Source organism: Rattus norvegicus, chromosome 20, assembly GCF_036323735.1.
Source record: "Rattus norvegicus strain BN/NHsdMcwi chromosome 20, GRCr8, whole genome shotgun sequence".
NCBI lineage: Eukaryota > Metazoa > Chordata > Mammalia > Rodentia > Muridae > Rattus > Rattus norvegicus.
Window position 1 is genome coordinate 18,733,098 of NC_086038.1, and position 24,158 is coordinate 18,757,255.

The window sequence follows — 24,158 nt, forward strand, 5'->3', positions numbered from 1 at the left end:
TTCCAGGCCGTCCAGGTTCGAATTACTGAGACCTCAAGGAAAAAACAAACAAAACCAACCAACTAACCAAAAAACAAAACAAACAAACAAAAACAAACAAAAGATAAAACCAAAACCAGCCCCCCTCAGCTAGGCAGGGAAATAGTGAAGCAGCCCAGTGTGAGCTCCTGTTGTCAAAGGATAAACTTGAACCTTGGTAGAGTTGCTCAAGTTAGAGAAAATCTATCTACTTTCTCCCTGGAGCATGTTCCAAACCAATGACTGACACGAAGCAACCAATCCTCCTTTCTTAGACTGACAGCCAATGACTCTCAGGGATTGTCAATTCATATCTCTCTCTCTCTCTCTCTCTCTCTCTCTCTCTCTCTCTCTCTCTCTCTCTCTCTCTCTCTCTCTCGGCCCCTGTCTATTCTTCTGTCTAAAAATATATACCCATACATATAATTTAAAATATTATTTCCAAAGTAGTGACACGCGGGAGATGGCTCAGTCAATAAAGCAGTTGCATTGCAAACAGGAGAACTTGAGTTTAATCCCTGAAGTGTGTCACACACACACACGCACTCACAAGTACAGGTTCAGCTGGACATACACAAACACAGATATGCAGCCCACATGCTGTACAGCCTTCTCAAGAAGGTGACACAATCATTTTCAGGGTCCGTGCCCCATCTCTGTTGACAACGCTGAAAGTGAGTACTGACACTGCTCACAACGTTTCCAGCTACACACTGAAAAGATTACCCCTAGCTGTCAGGTCTGATTCTCCTGCTGAAGACATGCGTGTGTCAGTAGGGTGTCCCCAGCAAACTGAGACCTTTCATTGAAAAGGGAAGGCCCAATGGCTAGAGGGACGGCTCAGAGGTAAGGAGAGCTGCGTCTTCTTCTAGAGGACTGGGTTTGGTTCCCAGCACTCACATAGTGGCTCACGACTGTATGCAGTTCCAGCTCATGAAGGTCTGATGTACCAGGCATGTGCATGGTGCAGAGACATACAAGTAGGCTAAACACCCACACACATGAAAAGGACATGCCTTGAGCTCAGTTGGCCGTGGAAGGTAAAAGCACATTCTGATGGACATGCTGACTGGCTCTGGTCACACTTCGTTCCATAAACCATCCGTGAGCCCAGCCAGACTGATTAGATGTTCTTGGTACGGTCACTAGAATCCCTGGCCTTTGGTTTAGCCCTGGAACCTTTACTGAGTGAGGGTAGATCTCCCTGTGTGGTACTCAGAATGTACTGGCCTGCTTGCTGGGGCCCCTCCCCCTCAGCGCTGAGGAATCAGAGATGGTGCCCATGGTCAGAATCCTGCATATAGTACAGAAGGTTTGTGTGTAGCATCTGCTCAGTTCTTAGCACGGTCAATTTAGTCATCTTAAAAAAAACCTTTATTCCAAGTTCAGTGGTAAAGAGGTCAAACTGATATGCGTGTTTCACTAATATAAATATTAAAGCGTTCTTCAAGTATTTAACTTGCAATAATAACGTAACAGTCTCCAAGGTTCTTGGGTCAAATGTAGTATGTTGAGAGAAGGAATATTTAAATACTCCATTTAAATATATAGTTAGTTTCCCACCTCGCTCTGGGTAAAACACTAAATTGTTATAATGCATTGATGGGCTTAGGTGACTGTGGTCTTTCCCTGTGCCCCTTCCTGCCTATGAACTGAGGTCACCTCTGTTGTCTGTCCTCTGAGCCTTCCTGGTGTCCTAAAGCATCTGCTAAAAACAAGTGTGTGTGGGGGCTGGAGAGACGGCTCACCAGGTTTGAATGGTGGTGTCACGCCTAATGGCCTGAGTTCAAGTTCTATCTCTGGAACCCGTGAGAGGAGGAGAGAACTGACTTGTAAAAGCCTTCTAATGTCCACATGTGTACTGTGATGCATAGCCCGCACTCTCACATGCACAATAAGAAATACTTTTTCCAACTGTGTGCCCAGCCAAGAAGAGTCACCTGGTACCCACGGAGATGGGAATCTTTGGATCACAGCGTTCCCAGATAAGATGGCGCTGTTCAAAGACATCGCACAAGTCGAGAGAGTCTCTCCAGCTAGCAGTAAGCAGCTTTGGAATGTGCTGGGTGTACTGTGTTCGCTCTCATTGCTACACATCACAGGTGCCCAGCAAATAGTTTAAAATCTTTGTCAAATAAGGGATTGGAAAGAGGGACGCAATCGAAGGCTGACTGTCACATTTGCTGGACTTGACAGATAGCATTGTGCAAGAAGTGTCAGGGGTCAGGCATAGCCATTGTGCTTGAGATCTCAGGGCTGCGGGGCAGGGACAGGGGGATCCTGGGAACCTGCTGGCCAGCCAGCCTAGCTCAAAAGGCAAGCTTTAGGTTTAGGGTGGGGGTAGGGAGAATGGTAGAGAAGATTCCTAATGCTTTCCTCTGGCCTCCACCCATGTATGTACAGGCATTCACACCAACATGTAGGCATACACACCACACATGAATATACCCCCCTCTGCCCCACACATGAGCGTGCATAAGGAGGTGACAGGCTCAGGTGGAAGGCTCTGGCTGGAATCTCTGTTACTTTAAGATTTACATTTAATATCACCATGCACCTCCCATGTAACATGACTCCATCATAGAATGAAATCCCCACTTTTTCGTATGCTTAAGATTGGTGGCTCTGAGGGGTCAGCCCTGGGCTTTCTTTGCACTGAACACCATCTTCTCCAGGGACATCTCCACCTACAACTATAGCCATGGCTGACAGGATCGGGATAGTTTTCCACCCGTACAGCCACAGCTGCACCTTTCCTACTGAGGCTGGTCACTCCAGGGCACTAGGTCAGGTCCTCCCTGGTTGAATGAGAAAGGAGATATACCTTTGTCTGTGCATCCACGTGGGCCCCTTGGTTGACAAGGACCTCAGCCACGTTCACTCGGTCTTCTTGAGCCGCCAGGTGGAGTGGGGTGAGGCCGCTCTGCAAGAGATTCCAAGGGCATGGCCGTCAGTCACAGCTAGGGCGAGCGCATGCATGTGGCTGTGTTTGTGAGTTCTAGGAGAGTAGCATTGACCCATAAAAGAAAAACCCACAGAGCGAGGGCATGTACCGCTCTGTGTGAGCCCTGCATTAGCCCTGCTGACCACAGGCTTCATAAAAATATTCCAGGTGTACCCTGGAGTGGCGGGGGTGTTCACCACAGACTCGGTATTGCTCCAGACGGTGATATTTGATCCATCTGGGCCCCGTTCCTTCTCATCCACTTCTTTGTAATAATATTTTTAAGCCAAGAGAAGCAATCATATTGTATTCCCCTAACAACATATGTGGGTGATCAGCACTGTACATCAGAGACTCTACAATCAAAACCACGCTGGGGTTCTTTCTTTTTCTTTTTTCTTTTTTTTCGGAGCTGAGGACCGAACCCAGGGCCTTGCGCTTGCTAGGCAAGCGCTCTACCACTGAGCTAAATCCCCAACCCCCACGCAGGGGGCACTTAATACGTTACCAGTGGCATTAACTTCAGCAAAAAGTCACTGACAATGATTAAAATACTGCATATATTTAATTAATATTAATTAATATTAATTTAACATTAACACATAATATTAAATTTAATTAATTTTATGAATTACTTATTAATAAATAATAAGCAATTAATAAAATAAATTGATTTAATTAATTTAATATTAATACATGCTATTACAATACTAGATGTATTTTAATAATATAGTGCTATATCATGGTAATGGTCTTGCTCATTAATGAACTTGTGTGAGTTAGTTCTCTTCATCTATCTTGTGAGTTTGAGGGATCGAACTTGGGTTGCCAGGCTGGTTAACAATTCCTTAACCTGCTAAGCCATCTTGTCAGCCCTGCATAAATATTTCTATCTGAACTGAAACTTTTGATCAACTTTCAGGCTTTTCTGACTGCTGTGGCATGCTCTGTAGAAGGGCAAGAAGGGAGTCACCTTATTGCTCAAGTTGACGTTCGCATTTCTACTGAGGAGCAGCGACACCATGTCCACGTGCCCTTCCTGCGCTGCAAGGTGGACGGACGCAATCCCTTGCCGGGTAACGGCGTTTGCATCAGCTCCGTACTCCAGCAGGGACGTGGCTATGTCCATCTGGTTCTTCTTGGCGGCGATGTGCAGTGGCGTATAACCGTTCTGTCAAAACCAATCACTCGGTCACGTCTAGTACCAAGAACAGATGCGTGCAATGCACTCAGACAGCATGCTTCCCTTTCTAATGGCTCTCTCTCTGGGCGGGGAAACACGATGAAGTAAAGAAACTGTGCTAAACCAAATAGTATCATTAGTGCAGTTCCGGGTGGGGAAAACGGCCATTTAAAATAACAGAGTTGGCATGCCACTGGTTTCCAGAAAGGACATCTATGGCAGTAGGTGCTCAATAAATATTACCGTATTTAACTGGGGCTACAGGAGTAAGCCATATGCTATCAAGGGGGCATTCTCAGAACCATTCAAAACTCCATTCCTCAAATAGGTTTACTGTCTGTCTGTTATGGTTTGAAAGGTGTCCTCTGTACCCTGTGCAATGGTGTTGGGAACTACGACCCGTAGCGATGGTGAGGAGGCAGGGGATTTGTCCTCCAAGAGGCCCTTGGAGCTGAGAGGGAGGGAGGGGGCTGTGCAGGGAGGGGACTGCAGAGAGAATCAGCCTCTGAGAAAATGAGTTTAGCTCCCTGCCACTCTCTCTCTCTCTTTATCCTTCTACTGTCTGCCATGGGATGACACCCAAGTCCCTAGCAAGATGTGAACTCCTTAATCGTGGCCTTCCCAGCTTCCAGAACAGTGAGAAATCCTCTGTTCCTTATCAACACGATGTCAGAGCAGCCCCCGAAGAAGGAAGACAGAAGACACCGTGTACTGCAGGATATAATCTTTAATCTTCACGGGACTTGGTTACTTTTTTTTCTCTCATTGATTCCTGATGGTCTGTCTGTCCCTCTGTCCTCCATAGCCAGACCCATCACCGTGTAGATAGATTATTGTTTCAGGTTTCCCTGGCTTGCCTTGCTCCCCCAAGAATGCTTCCAAGTCTGCTATGAAGACAGCACGTGGCAGCTGAAAACTCAACCCAGGGGCCACCCCTCAGGGAACTCGGCTGCCTCCTTTTGCCTCTCGATTTCCAACACCCAGACCACTTTGTCTTTGACTCCAGTACTACTGGATATTTAGTGACACTCTCATTTACGTATTTGTCTCTTCTTGCCCCAGTTTGAAGCTATGGAGGGCACAGGCTGTGTCAAAGTAACAGACATGTGTCGATTAAAGGAAGCCTCTGCACTGAGAACTAGATGCTCTAATCTTGGAATATTCAGCCAGCCTTTCCTCAGTGGGTTCTTGATACCCTGCTGTAGACAAAGACCCCTGTTAATTATTGGGCCTCAGGAGCCTTGAGTGTCTGACCTTCAAAAATGCTTTCTGGGACTTTACCATCCACAAGAAAGTCAAGATTGCACTGTTATACGGACATGAACTTGACTGTAGCGAGTGGAAGTGAAGAGTGGAAATGTCACCTCTAGACTCCTCTGACTCGCTAAGCCAGAAGGAGGTTTTATCTTCCTATTTTTAGTCTTGACCTATGCTACGTGGAAACACCAGCTTACCCTGAGAAGCGTTTGGCCCTCTGACCAAAACTCGGACACACCCTTCAGAGACCTATGTCTCCGCAGCCCAGAGGAGCACTGGGCTTTGCCCAAGGCTACAGTGTAAGACACAAGGGCAGGGGACAGCTCACCACCCCCCATCCCTCCATAAAAGAGAAAATTCAAAAAAGCAGCACAAAAAAGAGGAAGCAGGATTAGTCAACGTGCCTAACACTAACAGTGTGGGCAGTAAAGACATGGAGAAGTCTTTATCAGGTATCTTCTGTGTTTATAAGGGACACGTTTATAAGGGACAGAACATTCAGTTGAACCTGGGTGTGCTGTTGTATGTGTGTAAGTCCAGCATTTGGGAAGCTGAGGCCTGCCTGGGCTACACGGTGAGATGCTGTCTCAAAAACCAAACGGCATCAATGAAAGAGAGGAAAAAGAAAAATCATATGTTAGTCACTTTCTACCCCTAAGCAGGAAAGAGTTTGCTAGCCTCTCAGATAGGACAATCTTGCTGTCTTCTAACACATCCCACAAATTCTAGGCCCTAAGGAACAATTGTCAAAAAAGTTCTAGCATGTCTACAATGTGTGTCAGGTCTAAACAAGACACACATTGTTCTTCATGGTTCTCAACTGTCCTAAAGCTGAAGTCTAGACAAGAAACACAGTATTCTTTATACTGTGGTTCTCAACCATCCTAAAGCTGAGACCTTGTGATACAGTTGTTCATGTTGTGACCCCGCCCCCTTCAAACATAAAATTATTTTTATTGCTACTTCATGGCTATAATTTTGCTACTGTTATGAATGGTAACGTAAACATCTCATGTGCAGGATATCTGATGTGCGACCACCAGGGGCCGCTACCCACAGGTTGAGAACCACAGTTTTAAAGTCTCATCCTAGCTCCTTCTGAGGTACAAATTATAGTCTAAGGTAAGAGAACCAAGATCATTTAAGAGACTCTCTGGAAAGAGGCAAAGAATTTATCTGGAGACCCAAAATAAAATTCTGAGCTTCCTAAGCTCTATTTTCAGGAAAGCAAAACAGAACTTGATTCCTACACTCAAGGAAGATATATTAATTTGATAAACCAACCAGGGAGAGTCAATTACAAAATAATCGTTTTTTTTCTTCAGGAAATCGTAGGCTCACCACTAGTAATCTGCCAGTAATTCCAGCTATTTTAGGTGATATCATCATTTGACAGAATAATCTTTTAAAATGTTTTGAGCTTCTCAAAAAAGATTTTAATTATGTGTATATGTGAGCCCAGGTACCCACAAAGACCTGAAGCTGCTCTGGGATATGTTGAATTCAGGGTTATAAGGGGTTTGAGCTTCCTGGCGTGGGTGCTGGGTCCCAAACTCTGGCCTCTGCGAGAGCAGTATGCTTCAAACCGCTGGGGCATCTCTGCAGCCCAAACAGAGCATAATCTTACAGCTTTCCTTTCTCATACTCTGAAACAAAATGTGTGCTTTTGTTTTATGCGTGTCAGTGTTTTCTTGCATGTATGTGTACCGTGTACATGCCTGTGTGCTCAGAAGGCACCGATCCCTGAAACCGGAGTTATACGTGGTTGTTAGTTATCGTGTGGGTGCTAGGAACTGAGCCCAGGTCCTCTGCAAGAGTCCATGACACCATGACTGCTTCAGCATCCCTCAAGCCTCACTTCCTGACATTCTTGTTGAAGACAAAGTATCTGTCACTTGGACCTATCCGTATCACACTGAAAACAGTTCTCAAAAGCAAGAGACGGCCCCCACAGCCTGTACACACACACACACACACACACACACACACACACACACACACACACACAAGTATGATCGGTTAGTGCAGACTCAAGTGTTGCTTTCCAATAGGCCTCTCCATTTTGCCAGCAACTGAGCCAAGCCTCTTTATAGCACAGCATCCTGTCTCTGGAGACAGATCGGGTAAAAATAGACCTTAGCATCCCATTGTCCCTTAGCACTGTTTAGCATCTCAGCCACCATCATGTTTCCAGGATGCGTATAAGGCACCAGCGATTTTGAAAAGGGGTACAGAAGGGCGTGCATAGAAGGTGCAGTTGTGGCGCTAATGGCACCCTCTGCAGCTCTGGCTACTGGCATTGAGAAACTAACCTTGTGGGAGTGAAAGCAGTAGAGTCTGTATGAATTCTACTTATTGAATGAAAAACTTGCCCAGCTGAAAACTACATTTCCTAGCATCTCTTGCGCCAAAAGGTAGCCAGTGAAATATTAAGATCAGAGGTGGGTGGGCTTTCTGGGGAAGCTCTGCAGTGGAGAACTTCTGCTACTTCAGAGAGGCAGAAGTGAGCTTTGTGTTTGCTCCCTTGGTCCTGGAGAGGGAATATAGCTGTTGAAATCACTGTGTGGAGGATTGTTTCCCTAGCAGATAAGCCAGTTTGTAACTGAGATAACTGGTCTGTCAGGACCAAAGTGTACAATGAGCAGGGCTGATCTGAAGATGGTGTTACAGGCATGTCAGGGCATAAACATTGGTCCAAGCCATGTGCGACTAGAAAAGTTGATGCTAACTGACTATGGCCTCAGGTTAATGGGACATAACAGAGTTATTATTTACTGGTCCTGATCTTCAACTACTGTTCAATGAGTTTGTAAAATTGGAAACATTCATTCTAAATTTTATTTGATAGATGCAAAGCTGGATATCGATTACTTACTTTTTACTTTATTTTATTTTATTGAAATAGGGTCTCGGGTATTCTAGGCTGGCCTTATACTCCACTATGTGTCCAAGGGTAGGGAGCCCTCGAACTTATTCTTTGCCTCTGTCTCCAGAGTGCTGGGATTACAGGCGTGCTTGGTTTATGTGTGCGTGAGATCAAAGCCAGAGCTGTGCGTGTGCTCCACACTCCACCACTGAGCCCCACCCCAAGTCTCTGACCTCTTTATTTATGGACATAAAAATACACCAGGCTCAATTCTCTCCACGAATATCATTCCATAAGTACTGCTATTTCCTGCCTGGTTGGCACTACTGTGTCAGCATTATTACCCACTTGGGAGAACAGCAAGATTACCGACTCCCTGTACACTCATTGCTGACCAAGACTCTGGCGCTACTTAGAAACAGGCCCATGAGCACAAAGACATTGTCTTAGTTACTTCTCTATTGCCGTGAAGACACACCATGGTCAAGTCAACTTAGAAAAGAAAACATTTAATTGGGAGCTTGGTTATAGTTTCAGAGAATGAGAGACCATGGTCATCATGGGAGGGTATAAATGGAGGGAGGGTTATGGCATGACATCATACAGACATGCAGGCTTGGCTCTGGAGCAGTAGCTAAGAGCTTCCATCTTGTCATCAAGTTGGAAGCAGAGAGAGAGAGAGAGAGAGAGAGAGAGAGAGAGAGAGAGAGAGAGAGAGAGAAAGAGTGAGGGAAAGAGAGAGAGGTGGGGGAGAGAGGGAGAGACAGGAAGGTAGAGAGGGAGAAAGGTAGGAGAGAGGGAGGGAGGGAGGGAGAGAGACAGACAGACAGACAGACATATAGAAAGAGGGAGGAGTGGGAGGGGAAGGAAGGGGGAGTGGGAGAGGCAGGGAGGGGAGGGGGAGAGGGAGGGGAGGGAGAGGGAGACTGGCCATGTGGGCTTTTCAAACCTCAAAGCCTACCTCCAGTCCTCCAGTGACACAGCTCCTCCAACAAGGCCACACCTCCCAGATCTTCCCCAAACAGTTCTACCGACTAGGAACCAAACATTCCAGTGTAGGAGCCTGTGGAACCATTCTCAATCTACCACAGGTGTTAACATGCAGTGAAGGGAAAATAGATGGATATTACATTACCACTACCACTTAGTGAAACACGCAACAAACTTTCCTACTTAAAGAGGTTTTAAGGTTGATAATCAGCACATGGTGTCAGTCACACAGTGGCCACCTGTCACCATCCTCCCTTTCTAGAAAGTCCCCATCTTCCTCAGGTGAACACTGTGTCCACTAACCCAGCTCTCCACCCCTAGCCACTTCTCCATCGATCTCTCAAGACGATGCTGTCATTCTAAGTGGGTAGCACATGCTCTTCTGTGATTGGCTGCTTATAGGCAGCCTACAGCCTTAAGGGTCCTTCCTGCGGGTGTGTGTCAGATTCTCTCTCTTTAAAGTGCAATGTGACGGACATGGAAAGACAGGTATACATTTTCTCTCACGTGAGGAAACTAGTCAATAGGAAGGGAAATGGAGGATAAGAGAGAGTCATGGGTAAGTGACTATGGCCACAGTTTTGTATACATGTAAAGACACTTCACAGTTGTTGAAAACACAGGCCTGTACCTGTAGGACAGATTCCACAGCCTGAATCAGACCACATCCATCCCTCTGCAGCTCTCTCTAGGACAGAGAGCTAAAACAGTGTTTATGCTTTGGATCAGCTGAAGCCTCCTGATTTATTGGCCTACTCAGTACCTGGTTCCTCTCTGCTCCATGTCATATACTCTGGGCTGAACTAGGTCACATGGTGTAAAGTTTCCTGCTGTCCCTAACAGGTAATAAAGAGGCAGGGCTGTTCTCTGTTTTAGGGATTGATCTGGAGAATCCTCATGGAGGTTTGCTGGGAAAACTGGCCTGAAGAAGCTTCTCCAGCCACCCCTCATCATCCCTCTCACGGCTGCGCTCTTTCTCTGCCTCTCTCCTTCTCATGGCTGTGTGCTCTGTCTCTCTCTGTGTTTGTCTCTTTCTCCTCTCTCTCTCTCTCTCTCTCTCTCTCTCTCTCTCTCTCTCTCTCTCCCTCTCTCTCTCGGCTGTCTCCCCACCACCACCAATGAAGCTTCTTTCCAATGCTCTCCCTCCCACCCTGGGGACCGATCGCTCTTGTTCTCTAACCTCATTGGAGGGAAGTAGAGATTCCTGCTTGGCTCCCTCTCTTCTGTTTACCATGGATGACAACACCAACACTGGTTATTCTGTGTAACGTATGTATAATAAAATCACAGTAAAGGCAGCCCTTCTGGGCCAGGCATGGTAGAGCATGCCTTAAGTCCTAGTACTCTACACAGTGAGTTCCAGGCCAGCTAGGGATACACAGTGAGACCCTGCCTCCAACAAGAGCAAGGGAGGAGGAGGAGGAAGAGGAGGAGGGGGAGGAGGAGGAGGGGGAGGAGCAGGGGGAGGCAACGGCAACAACAATAACAAAAAAGCCCAAAGAAAGTCCTTTTCTTTCTGGACTGAAACACCCTCACACATGTATACAGCCTACATGTTCTTTACTTGTGCATACATTGATGATACTGGATGCCTCACTCTATGGGATGTTGACTAATGATTCTATGCCTTAATCTTTTTTCTTCTAAAGATGTTGTTTTTGTCTAAGGATGGAGTTGTGGGAGGAGAATTCTGATTGGTTCTGAGAAAACTCTAAGAAAACAAGACAAGAGTTTTGTGACCTCAGTTTCTCGTTCTTGGAATGTGCTTGTGTGCCCCTCCCCTGTGTAGTGGACCAAGTTAAGTTAGATTATTCATTAAAACTGACTGTTGATATTTCTTTATATGTCACTAAGAAAAAAATATGTTTTTGCCGTATGATGGTTACCCATCACTGGCAACTTATCCTAGTGATTGGAGATTTTAGTCAGGTAACTTTTTTTTTTTTTTTTGGTTCTTTTTTTCGGAGCTGGGGACCGAACCCAGGGCCTTGCGCTTCCTAGGTAAGCGCTCTACCACTGAGCCAAATCCCCAGCCCCTAGTCAGGTAACTCTTAACCCTCAGAATATAAATTGTCTGATGCTCTGAATAAAACTGGCTATTATGTGAGACTTTAGTCTGCCTTATTTTTAAGCTCCACTCTCTGAGGTTCATACTGCAATTCAATCGAGAATAAAGTTGACTTTTTTGATTGTTTTGTTTTTATTTTTTGCAAAGGTATCGCCAAGAAAGGTTTTTTTTTTTTTTTTTTTTTTTTTTTTTTACAGCTGAGCCAATGCCAAGGTTGATACTCTGGGGGAAAGTATTTAGAATTTAATTTTTGAGCAGATTTCACCGACTTGAAAACTTGGGAAGGAGATTCTGAGGATAAGCCTGCACTGGTGGGAGAAGGGAGGGAATATCAGATAAAGACACTGGGTGCCAAACCTATGATTCTGGAATCTTCGTGATGGGAGAGAAACAACTTCTGCAAAATTTCTCCTGCGCCCCCCCCACATGTACACACACGCACACACACACACACACACACACACACACACACACATACACATACACACATACACACACAGAAAACAAACAACAACAACAGAACCCCTTGACAACAATGGCAACATCTTCTCTAATGGAGAATCCAGAACATTCTCTCTTACAGTACCGATACCTAGAACAGCCCAGGCTCCTTGAGCTGCAGTGTGATGAACTTGACACAACCCTGAAGAACACTCAAGGCACAGCTCAAAAGCATTAGGGACACCAAAGGGTTCTTGGACCAATAAAACACATTAAAAGAGTCAGAGAAGAGTTTTAGAAAATTCTGGTTTGGTGTTGTCACAGCCGCCCACACAGCCACCGGGCGTTTTTAAGGAGGATGCGCTGTGACATGTCAGGTCAGAATAGTGGGGCGACACGAGAGCTGGATGCCCTATACTTCGTGTTTATTTCTCAGAAATTTAAGATGTCCCCTGCTCAAAAATTCCCCAACAACAAGAATAACATAACAGTCCCCTTGACTGTAAGAAACTCACATGAGAAACTCTTTAGGCTGTTCTGTGGAACACAAGGCCCGTACAGGCAGCGTTTTTCTGAGAAAAATGAAATCCGAGTGTGTTTTTATAAGTTTTGATAAATCAGGGATTTTCTGCGTGTGTGCGTGTGTGCGTATGTGCGTGCGTGCGCGCGCATGCGCACAGGTGTGCACTATGCGTTTTGTGCGCATGCGCATATGAGTGTGTAGGCCAGAGGCTGATGTTGGGCGTCTTCCCCGGATGCTACTCCCCTTTATCTTTTGAGACAGAGTCTCTCAGTGAATCTGTAGTTTGATGATTCGACTAGCCGGGCTTCCAGCATTCCCCACCGATCCTTCTGTCTCTGCGGATGTATGTCTTTATGCCGGACTTTTTGCATGGGAGCTGGGGAGCTGTATTCAGGTCCTTAAGCCCTTTACCAAACTCAGATATCTCCTGGGTCTCACAAGTTAGAGCTTTTGTATAGGCTCTGTGGACGTTTTCAGTCTGGCTGTGGCATATTTGAGCTCCGTTTCCTCCCCAGGATGCCCTGGTGACCCCAGGAATTCAACTGACAAGTACATATTTATTGAGCATCTGGTACTGGAGGTGACTAAACACCGGAAGGCATACACCTCTCTGGCCGTTCTGTCTGTAACTTTTATAAGCCGGGTCTAACCCATGAGAACACTACACGGTTAACAGGAGGGGATGCTTGTATAGAGACAGATGGATGATACACACTCAGTCCTTACTTATTGAGTTACAAATACCTTTGCAGCTGCGTGGGGTGAGGCTCCCTGGTCCAAAAGCAGAAGGGCCACTTTCTGATTATCGTAATGTGCTGCTACATGCAGTGGAGTTAGCCCGCTCTGAAAACACGTGCAGAGACAACAACCAGGGTCAAAAGTGTCTTAGTAGGAGAGTCTTAGCTTTAGGAAATGGGATTAGATTGGATACAACAGACAGTATCATACACTGTCAGGTTCCATTGTGTGTGAGCCAGCATTCACCCGATCCCGAATATTCTTCACCCTAGTGAGACTTCAATATGGTTTAGGCACCATCAAAGGGAGTGGGTGTGTGTGGGTGGGGGAGGCACCATCAGAGGGGCTGGGTGTCTGTGTGTGTGTGTGTGGGGGGGGTGGTATTAGCAAGTGCTGGTTTGTTATTGTGGAAGTGGCTTGCTACAGGTGGCCGATGATGTCATACCTTCCCAGCGGCATCAGGAGACGCACTCTTCTGCAGCAGGAGACTTGCCACTTCAAGCTTCCCATATTTTGCAGCCACGTGCAGAGGCGTGAATCCCTTCTGAAGAGGAAAATGTAAAAACATCATGAAGGGAGGTTACCCAGGGCAGGGCTTCTCAGGGCTGATGATGAAGAGGAGTTAACATGTAAGGTTCAAGGTAGCACATAACAACTGAAGACTTTTCTAGTCCTTAGAGATAGGCAGACTCTACCTACCAGCAGCCCGCAGCCTAAGAGGCCATAGGTTCTCACGGTAGCTGGGACTGTGGCCTAACACAGTTGGAGACCATGGGGTTGTGAAACAGTGTCAAAAGACTAGGCATCTCTGAAGAGAAAGACTATTTTCCCCTCTGCTGACTGAACCACGCTGGTCACTTATTTGAATACTAATCAGATGCCTCCCTCAAACAACACTATTAGCTGGATCTGAACATAATTCCAGGACCATTTGGAGGTGTCAGACTGTGAGAAAAATGGCTTCCATGAGTCTCACTGCAGGCCCGTGTTGGTGTACTTGGGAAACCCCTCTGTGAGTTCACATCAGCAGAGGTGATGCCTTTCTCTTTTTGCTCCCCTCCCCTACAAATGCACACAATGTCTTCAGGCACATGCCTGCCTTCAGAAGAAGTTAGAAGTCCTTTCACCTTTGCTCCCTGAGGTGAACTGAATAGTGACACATGCAAGACTTGGAGGCTTAGAATTCCTGGATGTTCTCCCATGATTCCAGAGCCTGCAAGGATCTGGGTATCAACAAGTCAGTCAACACACAACATTAGGGAGGGTCCTAAGCTTTCATCAGGGACTGGATCAGGGCCAACACATACCACCTGACAAGACTATTGCCAACTAGAACCAGCAGGTGGCTAAGATCCAGAAGGGCTAGGGGTGATCCCCATCACCCATTATTCTGTCTCACATTCTAAATGACATCCAGAAACTTATAACTTGACTCTCCAAACAGCCCAAGGAATCATGGGAGATGAAGTTTATTCGGATGTTTTTTCTATAAGTACGTGTGGTGTTTTGAATATGCTTGGCCCAGGAAGTGGCACTATTGGGAGGTGTGGCCTTGTTGGAGGAAGTGTGTCACTGTGGGAGTAGGCTTTGAGACCCTCCTCTTAGCTGCCTGGAAGGCAGTCTTCCTACGGCTGCCTTCAGATCAAGATGTAGAATTTTTAGCTCCCCCAGTTGCTATGCCTGCCTGAATTCTGCCATGTTCCCACCTTGATGATAATAGACTGAACCTCTGAACCTGTAAGGCACCCCCAATGAATTGATGTCCTTACAAGAGTTGTCTTGGTCATGGTGTCTGTTCACAGCAATGGAAACCCTAACTAAGACAGTATGTAAAATCATTTTAAAACAATCAGTTATATACTAGTCCTTCTTATCTATAGCCAGAAAGAGAACTACAGTATCCAACAGTCTCTTCTCAGGACATGCTATAGGCCAATTTGTCTTGCTTTTACACTTGTTACACCCACAGAATTCTCGTAAAATTAGATAAAACAGACAGACAAACAACCAATTATGCATTCTGTGTGCACATTCTGGCCATGAGAAGATATTACTTGAAGACACCAGAAATGGAATTAATCAAATCATAGGTCAATCAACCAACTCTCACAAAGGAAATTGGCAGGCTTACTTCAAAGTCTCTCAAGTAGTTACTCTAATTCCAGATGTCATTAAGATGTCCTTAGAAGGTGACATATTGAGAAACTTAAGACCAAAAAAAGTTCCTCAAGTACAAATAGCTACTTCCCTGCTGTGCAAGACTCTGCTGGCTAGGGCCATGATTAGCCTGGGGCTGCCCTGAAGATCTAGAACCACAGCCTCTTAACCCATGGTCATCACTGTGGGAGATCTAAGGAGGGGAGCTTTGGGAGCCAAGTCTTCACACCTTTGTTGTTATGGATAAAGATGCTCCATGGTCCAGAAGGAAGGCAGCTACATCCTCATGCCCCTCTCTGGCCGAAAGGTGAAGGGGGGTGTACCCGGAAGTTGTTGCTGCATTCGGGGACGCTCCTTGCTGTAACAGTTGTTGCACTATGTCAGCCTTCCCGAGTCGGGCTGAAATGTGGAGTGGGGTCTGGTCATCCTAGAGGCAAGGCAGAGAAACACAAGGCTCAAGAGCTCGCAAGGCAATGGTGTTGGATGAGAAATGCAGGGGACATTAGCTGCCCCAAGTCAGAAATGGGTGCAGTTCTAATTCAATGCTAAAGGGAACCTCATTTCTCTTCTTCTACAAGGTTTGGACATGTGAGGGTAGAAGATCTTAAAGACCCTTGGACTCTTTGCATAAGAGTATGAAAGGCTGTTCTACCTGAATCTTATCTCTTCATCGGCTGCCACAGGGCATCCATCCATTGTAATCTTTAGACCCTTTTCTTGGGGGTGGGGCTGGGGGATTGAGGGGATGAGAACAATCTTAATAAAACTCATGCCTGGGAGTTATATTTACGTCTACAAGCCATCTGAACGTGACTGTATTGCTCTGTGTGTGCCATGTTCTCCCACAGTCAAAAGCTAGAGAGGGCAGGGGAGCCATGCAGGGGTCCTGCTTCCTGGCAGCCAGGGCTGCACTGACCTACAATAAAGGAATAATTTATTACAGTCTCACTCGAAGGTGTGAAGCTCACCCTGAGTCCTGCACATGAGGGAGCATGAGACAACTGGGAGGATACCCTTTCCTAATCTGACCAGATAGGTACCCCAAAATGTCCCATGTCTTTCCTCCAAGTGAAATACCCACTAAAATGTGTCAGTTTCTTTAAATACCCCAGATAGGAGAGGCAGAGAGAAGGGTAGACCAGAATGTGGCTGTTTCTTTGCATGTAGGTCGAGATCAAGGCCAGAGGGGCTACAGGATCAGTAGGAAGCATGGGGGAGTGTTGTGGGTGGGCTGTGAAGTGCTCCTGTGTTTGAGTGCTCGCTCCATGGCTGGTGGCACTGACTGGGAAGGTTGGGGAACCCTTAGGAACTACAGCCTCACTGAGGGGAAGTGGGCAGAGTTGCTAGTGTTTTAAAATAAATGTTTGAGTTTCTGACTTCACAAATACTTATTAAATGAATTTTGTCTCAATTCAAACAGGATTCCTAATGAATTCTGAAATAGCCCTTGGCATTTTATATATACATATTTATGCAAAGCAGCAGGCTCGGCATTGGCAATTATGAAATCAAAGTTTAGATGAACCCTGAGAAACTGAATGAAGATGTTCTACATCCTGGAGTATCCGCCCAGATGCTGTCCTTTGTGAAAGGATAAATGGACACACCCATCATTAGCATAGATTTGCTTTCACTTTTTACAATGCCAAGGTTCTGTGTATGTCACAGAGTTGACTTAAAGTATACATTTATGACCTATCCTAGTAAATGCAGAGTTTGTGTTGTGTACGCCTTATATACCTTTATACCTGGGATAACAAATGACAACTCTGAAAAAGTTCTGCTCTAGAAAAGGAAGTGCTGGAGGTCACTCAGCTGCCCAAGAGTCTACTGCAGGCAGTCAGGGAGGAGATCTCAGCCAGTGGGTGAGACCTCCCTTCGTGAAATTCAAAACGTAAGTGCCATCTTCAGTATCGATTAGATACTCTGTTCATAATCAACACTCATGAATATGAGGGCTTATTAACAGTAATGGAATACTGCCTCTCTGGTTATTCCATTTTATCAAGTTAGAGGCATAGCTGAGATCTTTTAGACCAGGGGTCTGCCAGATACACTTTAGGATCTCCACACAGCTACCACTGCAGGGAAAGTCATCACGTTAAGAAGTCATTCAGTCGGGTGGGGCAGCTCGGCCTCCCAAATGTTTGCACTTCTGTGTTGAGCCAGTCTGTCCAAGCCTACGTCTGAATCTGGGGCATTATGGTATGGTATTTTCTAGAGGGGAAGGAAAACTGCATCCTTTTTCCCTTTGAGGCTGTGCCAGGTGACAGATGTATAAGTCAGCCCCAAATGCAGAGTCATGTTTATAGGCCGAGATTGTTCTAGAAACTTTCTCCCTAAAATCTTCTCAGTATAATGAACTCTGGACCTGCCTAGATCCAGTTTCTAACCTGTTAGGGCTTCTCGACATGCCTAGGGCAGTTCCTTACTCTATGTAGCTGTGCTACCACAGCTGAATGGCTACGAAGCAGAGTGTTTGTATGCGATTCTTGGGTAGAGACCTTCATCCCTGGAAGGTCTGATTAATAAAGCCCTGCTTTTGAGAGGCAGGAGGCGTTCACCTAAAGGTTTGCTGAACCCCAGACTTCAGCCTCTGTTTTAGTTTTAAGGTCCCACATCATGCCCTTACCTTAGCTTTTGCTTCTACCTGAGCTCCATCTTGTACCAAATACCGCACCACTTCTGCTTGCCCCGACCGAGCCGCCATATGCAATGCTGTTTCTCCTCTCTGGGGAATGTAAGGTGAAGTCAGTTAAGGGCAATTCTCAAGACAACTGGCATGCTTTGTTGGCATGAAGTTATAGTGAGCATTTTTTTTTAAACAAACAAAAAATAGTGCCCTGAGTACCTCCTTGCTGGAAATAGAGGCAAATAAACCCATGAAAACTTTCCCAGGCTGGCAAGGACACGGTGTAACCCTGAGGAGTCCAGCCACTGATGCTATGAGAAGCACAACTCAGGAATCTATGGCAAGGCTTCCTTAGGGTTGAGACAGTATCGACACTCCCAGTGTGGAGAGGGCATGAACGGTGAGATACGGCGGTAAGCCAGAGCAGAGCAAAGGGAGACGCCCATACCTACCTGACCTGAGCTTGCAGATTGCTGCTGCTATAATCTATGACAGATGCAAGCCTCCCCATGACACACTGTCCTGTTTTCAGAGAACAGGCCATCTTGACTAGGGTCAGTTTACCAGTTCTTAGACATTGACTATGAAATTGGGATTAAACATAAACCTGCCCAGGGGCACCAAAACCACACTGGAGTCCCATGTGGCCCTCCCCCAGTGACCTCAATAGATCAGATCCCATTTCTTTTTCTTTTTTTTTTTTTTTGGTTCTTTTTTTCGGAGCTGGGGACCGAACCCAGGGCCTTGTGCTTCCTAGGTAAGCGCTCTACCACTGAGCTAAATCCCCAGCCCCATGGATCCCATTTCTTGATACCATCATGAGGGGCACTGCCTTCTCCCACCTCCACCTTACCCTTTCACTCAATAGGCTCTAACTTCTATCATTCATTCATTCATTCATTCATTCACAAAATGCCAACATGACAAGAGTATACACTGAGATATAAACATAATAAAAACCAAATACATTTGCTCGCACAAGCAAAATCCTCACTGGAGTGACTTTTATAATATAAGCTTTTCCCAACAAGCATTCTATCTGAATGGATGGACTGGAAGGTGGCCTCACGGGAGACACGCCTTGTGCTCACTGGAAAGACCCTGAGGTTGTGGTGTGTTTTATTACACACTGTTTTTCATGAAGAAAAAATAACATCTGGTTTTAACCCTACACAAGTGCACGTGCAGGACCACTCGGTTCACCACCTCTGTGATTACTACTGCTTGTCTTTGCTTCGTTATCGCACGTGAGTTAAACCGGAGGTCTTATACTTGTGGCCCATTGTGCTGAAAACACGATGTCAAATTTGAAAGACTGTAAAACAGTGTCCGATGGCACAGCTACTGCTCAGGTAACTATGCTAAATCACCTCATGGAATCGATGGCGAGACTCAGCTTGGGGAAATACTGTCTGGTGAGCTGCTCACTGAGATGTCCATGGTTTTGCTACAACACTGTAGAACACTCTTAAAGAGGAGACCTTTGAAGTCACATGAAAGCACTTCACATTTGATGACACTGTGTGAGCTGCACCCTCGCCAGGAAGTGCTTTTGATGGATTCTGTCAGAGAACTCCACAGCACCTCATTCCTACTCTGGTGCCCAAGAGTGATGCTCTTCCAATGTTAACGGACACATTCCTTAAGTCTGAACAGTTTTTAGCCAACTGGATACTGATAGGACCTTGCTTTCAAAGTGAAGGAAACCAGAGATGTCCTTATAATCTATATCTGAAAAGCCAAATTCTGTATCTGAAGTAATAAAATTACATAGCAACTTATAGTAAATACAGCTTACTTATAGTAAATACATTAAGTACAGAAAAGCCACTTTTCCCAGCATCTTAAAAACCCACATCTGATCTTCTTTGTTGAAGCTACTTACCACGTTGGTGGTGTTTGGGGAGGCTCCATGATGCATTAGCTGTGACACGATATTTACATGTCCCATGAAGGCAGCGACATGGATTGGGGTAAGGCCCGACTAAAGGGGAAGGAAGAAAATGTTGGTTGTTGGGTTATGATCCAAGAGGCTTGATTATGTATCTGCCTGACTGCCTGCTTCTAGCCATCTACTTGTATCTCTACCTACATGTCTATCCACCATCTATCCATCCATCTACCTATCTATCCATCACCCATCCACCCATCCATCCACCTATCCATCCATCCATTCATCCATCCATCTATCCACCCATCCACCTATCTATCCATCCATCCACTCACCCAAACATCTATCCATCCATCTATCCATCCATCCACGCACCCATCCATCCATCACCCAGCCATCCACCTATCTATCCATCTATTCATCTACCCATTCATCTATCAATCTATCTATCCATCCATCTATTCATCTATCCATCCACCCATCCATCCATCCATCCATCCGTCCGTCCGTCCGTCCGTCCGTCCGTCCGTCCATTCACCCACAATCCATACATCCATCTTAACCAGCTCAGGGGTCAATGAGAAGCCATCAAGATTATGTCGTTATATCACAGATTCTATAAGGTGACTATATCAACACAATTGTCACTTCCTTAAAGTAAAACCCACGATTATGAAAGACTTAATGTCACCTCTATTAAAAAAGAAACATTTATTTTATATTTTTGATAGAAATTTAAGAAAAAGTTGGGAAGGAAATAGTTTTCCCCTTACCGCGGAACTTTCCTTGTGCCCATGCGTGTGTTTGTACGTGGAACACAGCAATAACACACATTTGAGTAAAATGCTGACTACTAGTTCAATATTATTATTCTGAACCTGGAATTCCCATGAACTCTGAATAAATGGGACCTACGATACATGAAGCAGCCAACGCAAACCATCCCTCCAATGAGGAAGAAAGCAGTCTGAGGCATTCTAGTGATCCAACTTGTTAACTCTACAAGCGCTGTAAATGAGTGAAGTGCATTGAATGCTCGCTGAGAACGAGAGCATGCTCGCTCTGAACCCACGGACGCCAGCACAGCGCCTTCCCTGAATGCTGTGTCTGTGTGAAGCAGGACTGAGAGGTCCAAGGTCATTTTATACTGAATATGATCATGGACGGCAGGCATAAATAGAGGAGCCAAGAAGAGAATTTAAACTCTCGAGAACCACGTGAAGGAGCTCAGTTTCCTTTTGCTGCCCATATAACTGTGTTGTGTTTTAGTTTTAAGATTTATATATTTCTGCATGTGAGTACACTGTCGCTATCTTCAGACACACCAGAAGAGGGCATCAGATCCCATCCCTCCATCCCCTTTACTCCATGTTTTACATGTTCAGAATTTAATTACTTTGCAACATGAACCTGATACAAATAACAGGAAGAGAAAAAATTGACCTTGGTCTTTAAAGAGAGAGAAGGGTGTAGAGAATCTCTATATAAATTTGAGATAGGTCTATAATTCATATCTATCTATCTATCTATCTATCTATCTATCTATCTATCTATCTATCTATCCATCCATCTATCTGAATGGCAGGGCTAGTTCTGAAGTTCAGTGGTAGAGTATTGCCTAGTGTAGGTAAGGCTAAAGGTTCTCATATAGATGAGAAAAATATATGTATACAATGGTACACTATAGGTATACATAGAATACACACACACACACACATACATACATGTACACATATGACAAATTCTACCCATAAAAGTAAAGTATATGCTGAAAGAAGAGAAAGTCTGCCTGAGGACCTCCCAAAAATGAAGACAAGCAAAGGAGGACAGAGCACATTTTGCTTGGGCTTGCCATCTTGTCCCAGCAACAGGAGAGTGAGGTGTCATGCCCTCTCAAGTCCTCAGGGAGCTGGAGTCTGGTAGAGGCGTCTCAGCTCTGGCAAACATCCCTGAACACTTAGACAACTTCGGTCCAACCTTTGTCTCAGAGTCCATTCTGACCCGTAAAGGGTTTCCCTGCTCTGAGATAAAAATCACTGCCCTATACAAGAAACACCAGGGCACCTCACACGCAGACACGAGTCTCAGGAAACGTCCTTTCTCAGGTATTTCTAACCGCTGTGTGTTGAGAGTTTAGAAGCATTTCCAGGCAAGGCAAGCATGCCACATACAAGGAATAGTACGGAAGCTTGTGTGCCCAGAGTCGAGCATTTAATAAGACACTTCCTGAACTGTGAGCATGTGAGGACAGGAGGGCTAGGTCTGTGGGTTCTGGGGTCACAGCGTCATAGGTTAATAACTGGATAGAAACATAGCTAGAAATATGCTTGTGTCTGTCCCCTGGAGAGCACCCAGGGTTAGGCAGGCAGTAAGGGCAGATTTCCCGTGGTCCAGATGTGCAGCACCAGCCTGGCAAATGAAAGAGACGCACATGCTTGCTCTAGGAGAAGAGCCAATGCTCCAATTCGCAGAGAGAGCTCCTAGAGTTGGGAGGGTGGAGAGGCGGAGTGGGGTGGGGCAGTTCTGGAGTGGGCCGCACAGGCCTGATTGCTATGTGGGGACCCAGCGCTGACTCACAAGGACAGATTCTCTTGGTGGGTTCCAAGGAAAAGTACACAGGGCTTCTTCCCTGCTCCTAAAGCACTCCCAATACTCCGTTCGCTGCAAACGTCCACACAAAACAGTCCTTTCTCTCACCACAGGAACAGGTCTCTCAGTCTTTCAGCCAGTCACTTGCAGCCAGGTGTGGACCCTTCGGTAGCACAGCTAGCCTCTACTCAAGGGAAGGCAGTATGCCAACGAGATGCCCACAGGAGACAAACTGGCCTCCACTAGAGAAACAGCACATGTAAGGTTGACTACCGGCCACCTTTCAGCAGGAACCCGCACTGCGACTGTGTGTGTTCTGCACTGTATTTCTGTATTTAATGAACCCACTTACTCACACCTGCATCTGCTCCTCCTAATCTTGAGAGTCCCTTCAGGGAAGAGTAGAGAAGGTGGCTTGGGACGATAACCCAAGCTGACACAGCTGCTTCCCTAGATGGAAACCCATGGCTGCCAAAGCTGTCCCCCTAAGTCTTGCAAGTACTCTTACCTCGGTTACGGCTTGAATAGATGCACCGTGCTTCAAAAGGAGTTCCATTACTCGGATTCGGTTCTTTTTGCAGGCGATATGGAGAGGGGTGAAGCCATTCTGTAAGGGGCAAACGCATGTATCTACTTAACTTCAGTCCACGGGAGTCAGTTTCCACTGTGCGTGGGCAAAGACGACTCGTACGGTAAGGTGCCAAGCAGCTTCAGAACCACAAGCAGTTAGACACATGCCTTTCCTTTCCAGGAAGGAAAAGGGGTCTGGACCGGTTCCTAGCAAGGTTCCCAGGTTGTAAGCCCCTTGTAGGGAAAGGCAACATGTGTATACACATTCTTACTTTATTTTAGAGTTCGCTGTTCCAAATGATCTTAAGAAAATCTCATCTTGATTTTTGACTCAGAGTCTCACTATGTGAAGCCAAGAACTCAGAAATGTGCCTTCTGGTTTTCTTCTTCTTTTTTAAATTATTATTATTACTTCAAATATTTATTTATTTTATGTATGTGAGCACAGTGTCGCTGTCTTCAGACACATCAGAAGAGGGTATTGGATCCCATTACAGAGGGCTGTGAGCCGCCATGTGGTTGCTGGGATTTGAACTCAGGGCCTCTGGAGGAGCAGATGGTGCTCTTAACCACTGAGCCATCTCTCCAGCCCTTAAGTGATTATTTTACGTGTATAGATGCTATGGATGCCCATGAGGTATGCGCAATGCCCCGTGGAACTCAGATCCCTTGGAACTGGAGTTACAGTTGTAAACTCCCGTGTGGGTGCTGGGAATTGAACCTGAGTCCTCTAAGACAGCAGCCAGTGTTCTAGCCCTTCTACTTTTTACTTTGGATGGTCTGGCCCACAGACATGAGCCATTACCCTAGCTGATGTCATTTGCCTCTTTGGGGGACGGGCTGCGGCTCTAAATGGTTGAGCCACCACTGACCCCCCCCTCCCCCACTCAGGCCAGTTGATCCTTCTTAGGATCTTGATTGCTATGATGCAAACGGGTGTTAAGTTTCAAACCAAGGATTTAACATATCAAAGTGGACCTGGCCTCCAGGTTCTCCCAGCATTCCTCAGTCTCTACCCTTTTCAAGGTATGGCTAACATACTCCTTCCTCTATCCTGAACATTCCTGGGCTGGGCTACCCTTCCCCCAGAGGCTCTTCCCTGTATAATCCACCCCCCTCTGTCTCTGTGCCCACCTTTGCTCCTTTTGCACCTTTGACCTCTGGCTGCTGCTGTACTTGGCTCCCTTCTCTCCCTTTCCTCCTCCCTCTCCCACATGGTTCGGGTCATGACCATTCAAGACTCTCCCAGACAAGTCTGCCTCTATGTCTCCCTTACATCTATAAGAAACTT

At 45.9% G+C, this 24,158-nt stretch overlaps 1 protein-coding gene and 1 non-coding gene across 49 annotated transcripts in view; both read right to left on the reverse strand.

Moving 5' to 3' along the window:
* The window catches only part of Ank3 (ankyrin 3), a 623,484-nt gene that overhangs the window by 131,791 nt on the left and 467,535 nt on the right, over positions 1 to 24,158 (reverse strand). For all 48 annotated transcript variants that reach the window (XM_063279273.1, XM_039098850.2, XM_063279282.1 and 45 more), the window contains 8 exon segments: positions 22,806 to 22,904; positions 19,703 to 19,801; positions 17,818 to 17,916; positions 15,415 to 15,612; positions 13,474 to 13,572; positions 13,035 to 13,133; positions 3,936 to 4,133; positions 2,843 to 2,941 (listed from right to left, as the gene is read on the reverse strand). In XM_063279273.1, the coding sequence (XP_063135343.1) occupies positions 2,843 to 2,941; positions 3,936 to 4,133; positions 13,035 to 13,133; positions 13,474 to 13,572; positions 15,415 to 15,612; positions 17,818 to 17,916; positions 19,703 to 19,801; positions 22,806 to 22,904 (990 nt within the window).
* On the reverse strand, positions 6,722 to 6,793 carry LOC120099030 (small nucleolar RNA SNORD65). Its single transcript, XR_005497857.1, has one exon. It is a non-coding gene; the product is annotated as a small nucleolar RNA SNORD65 (small nucleolar RNA).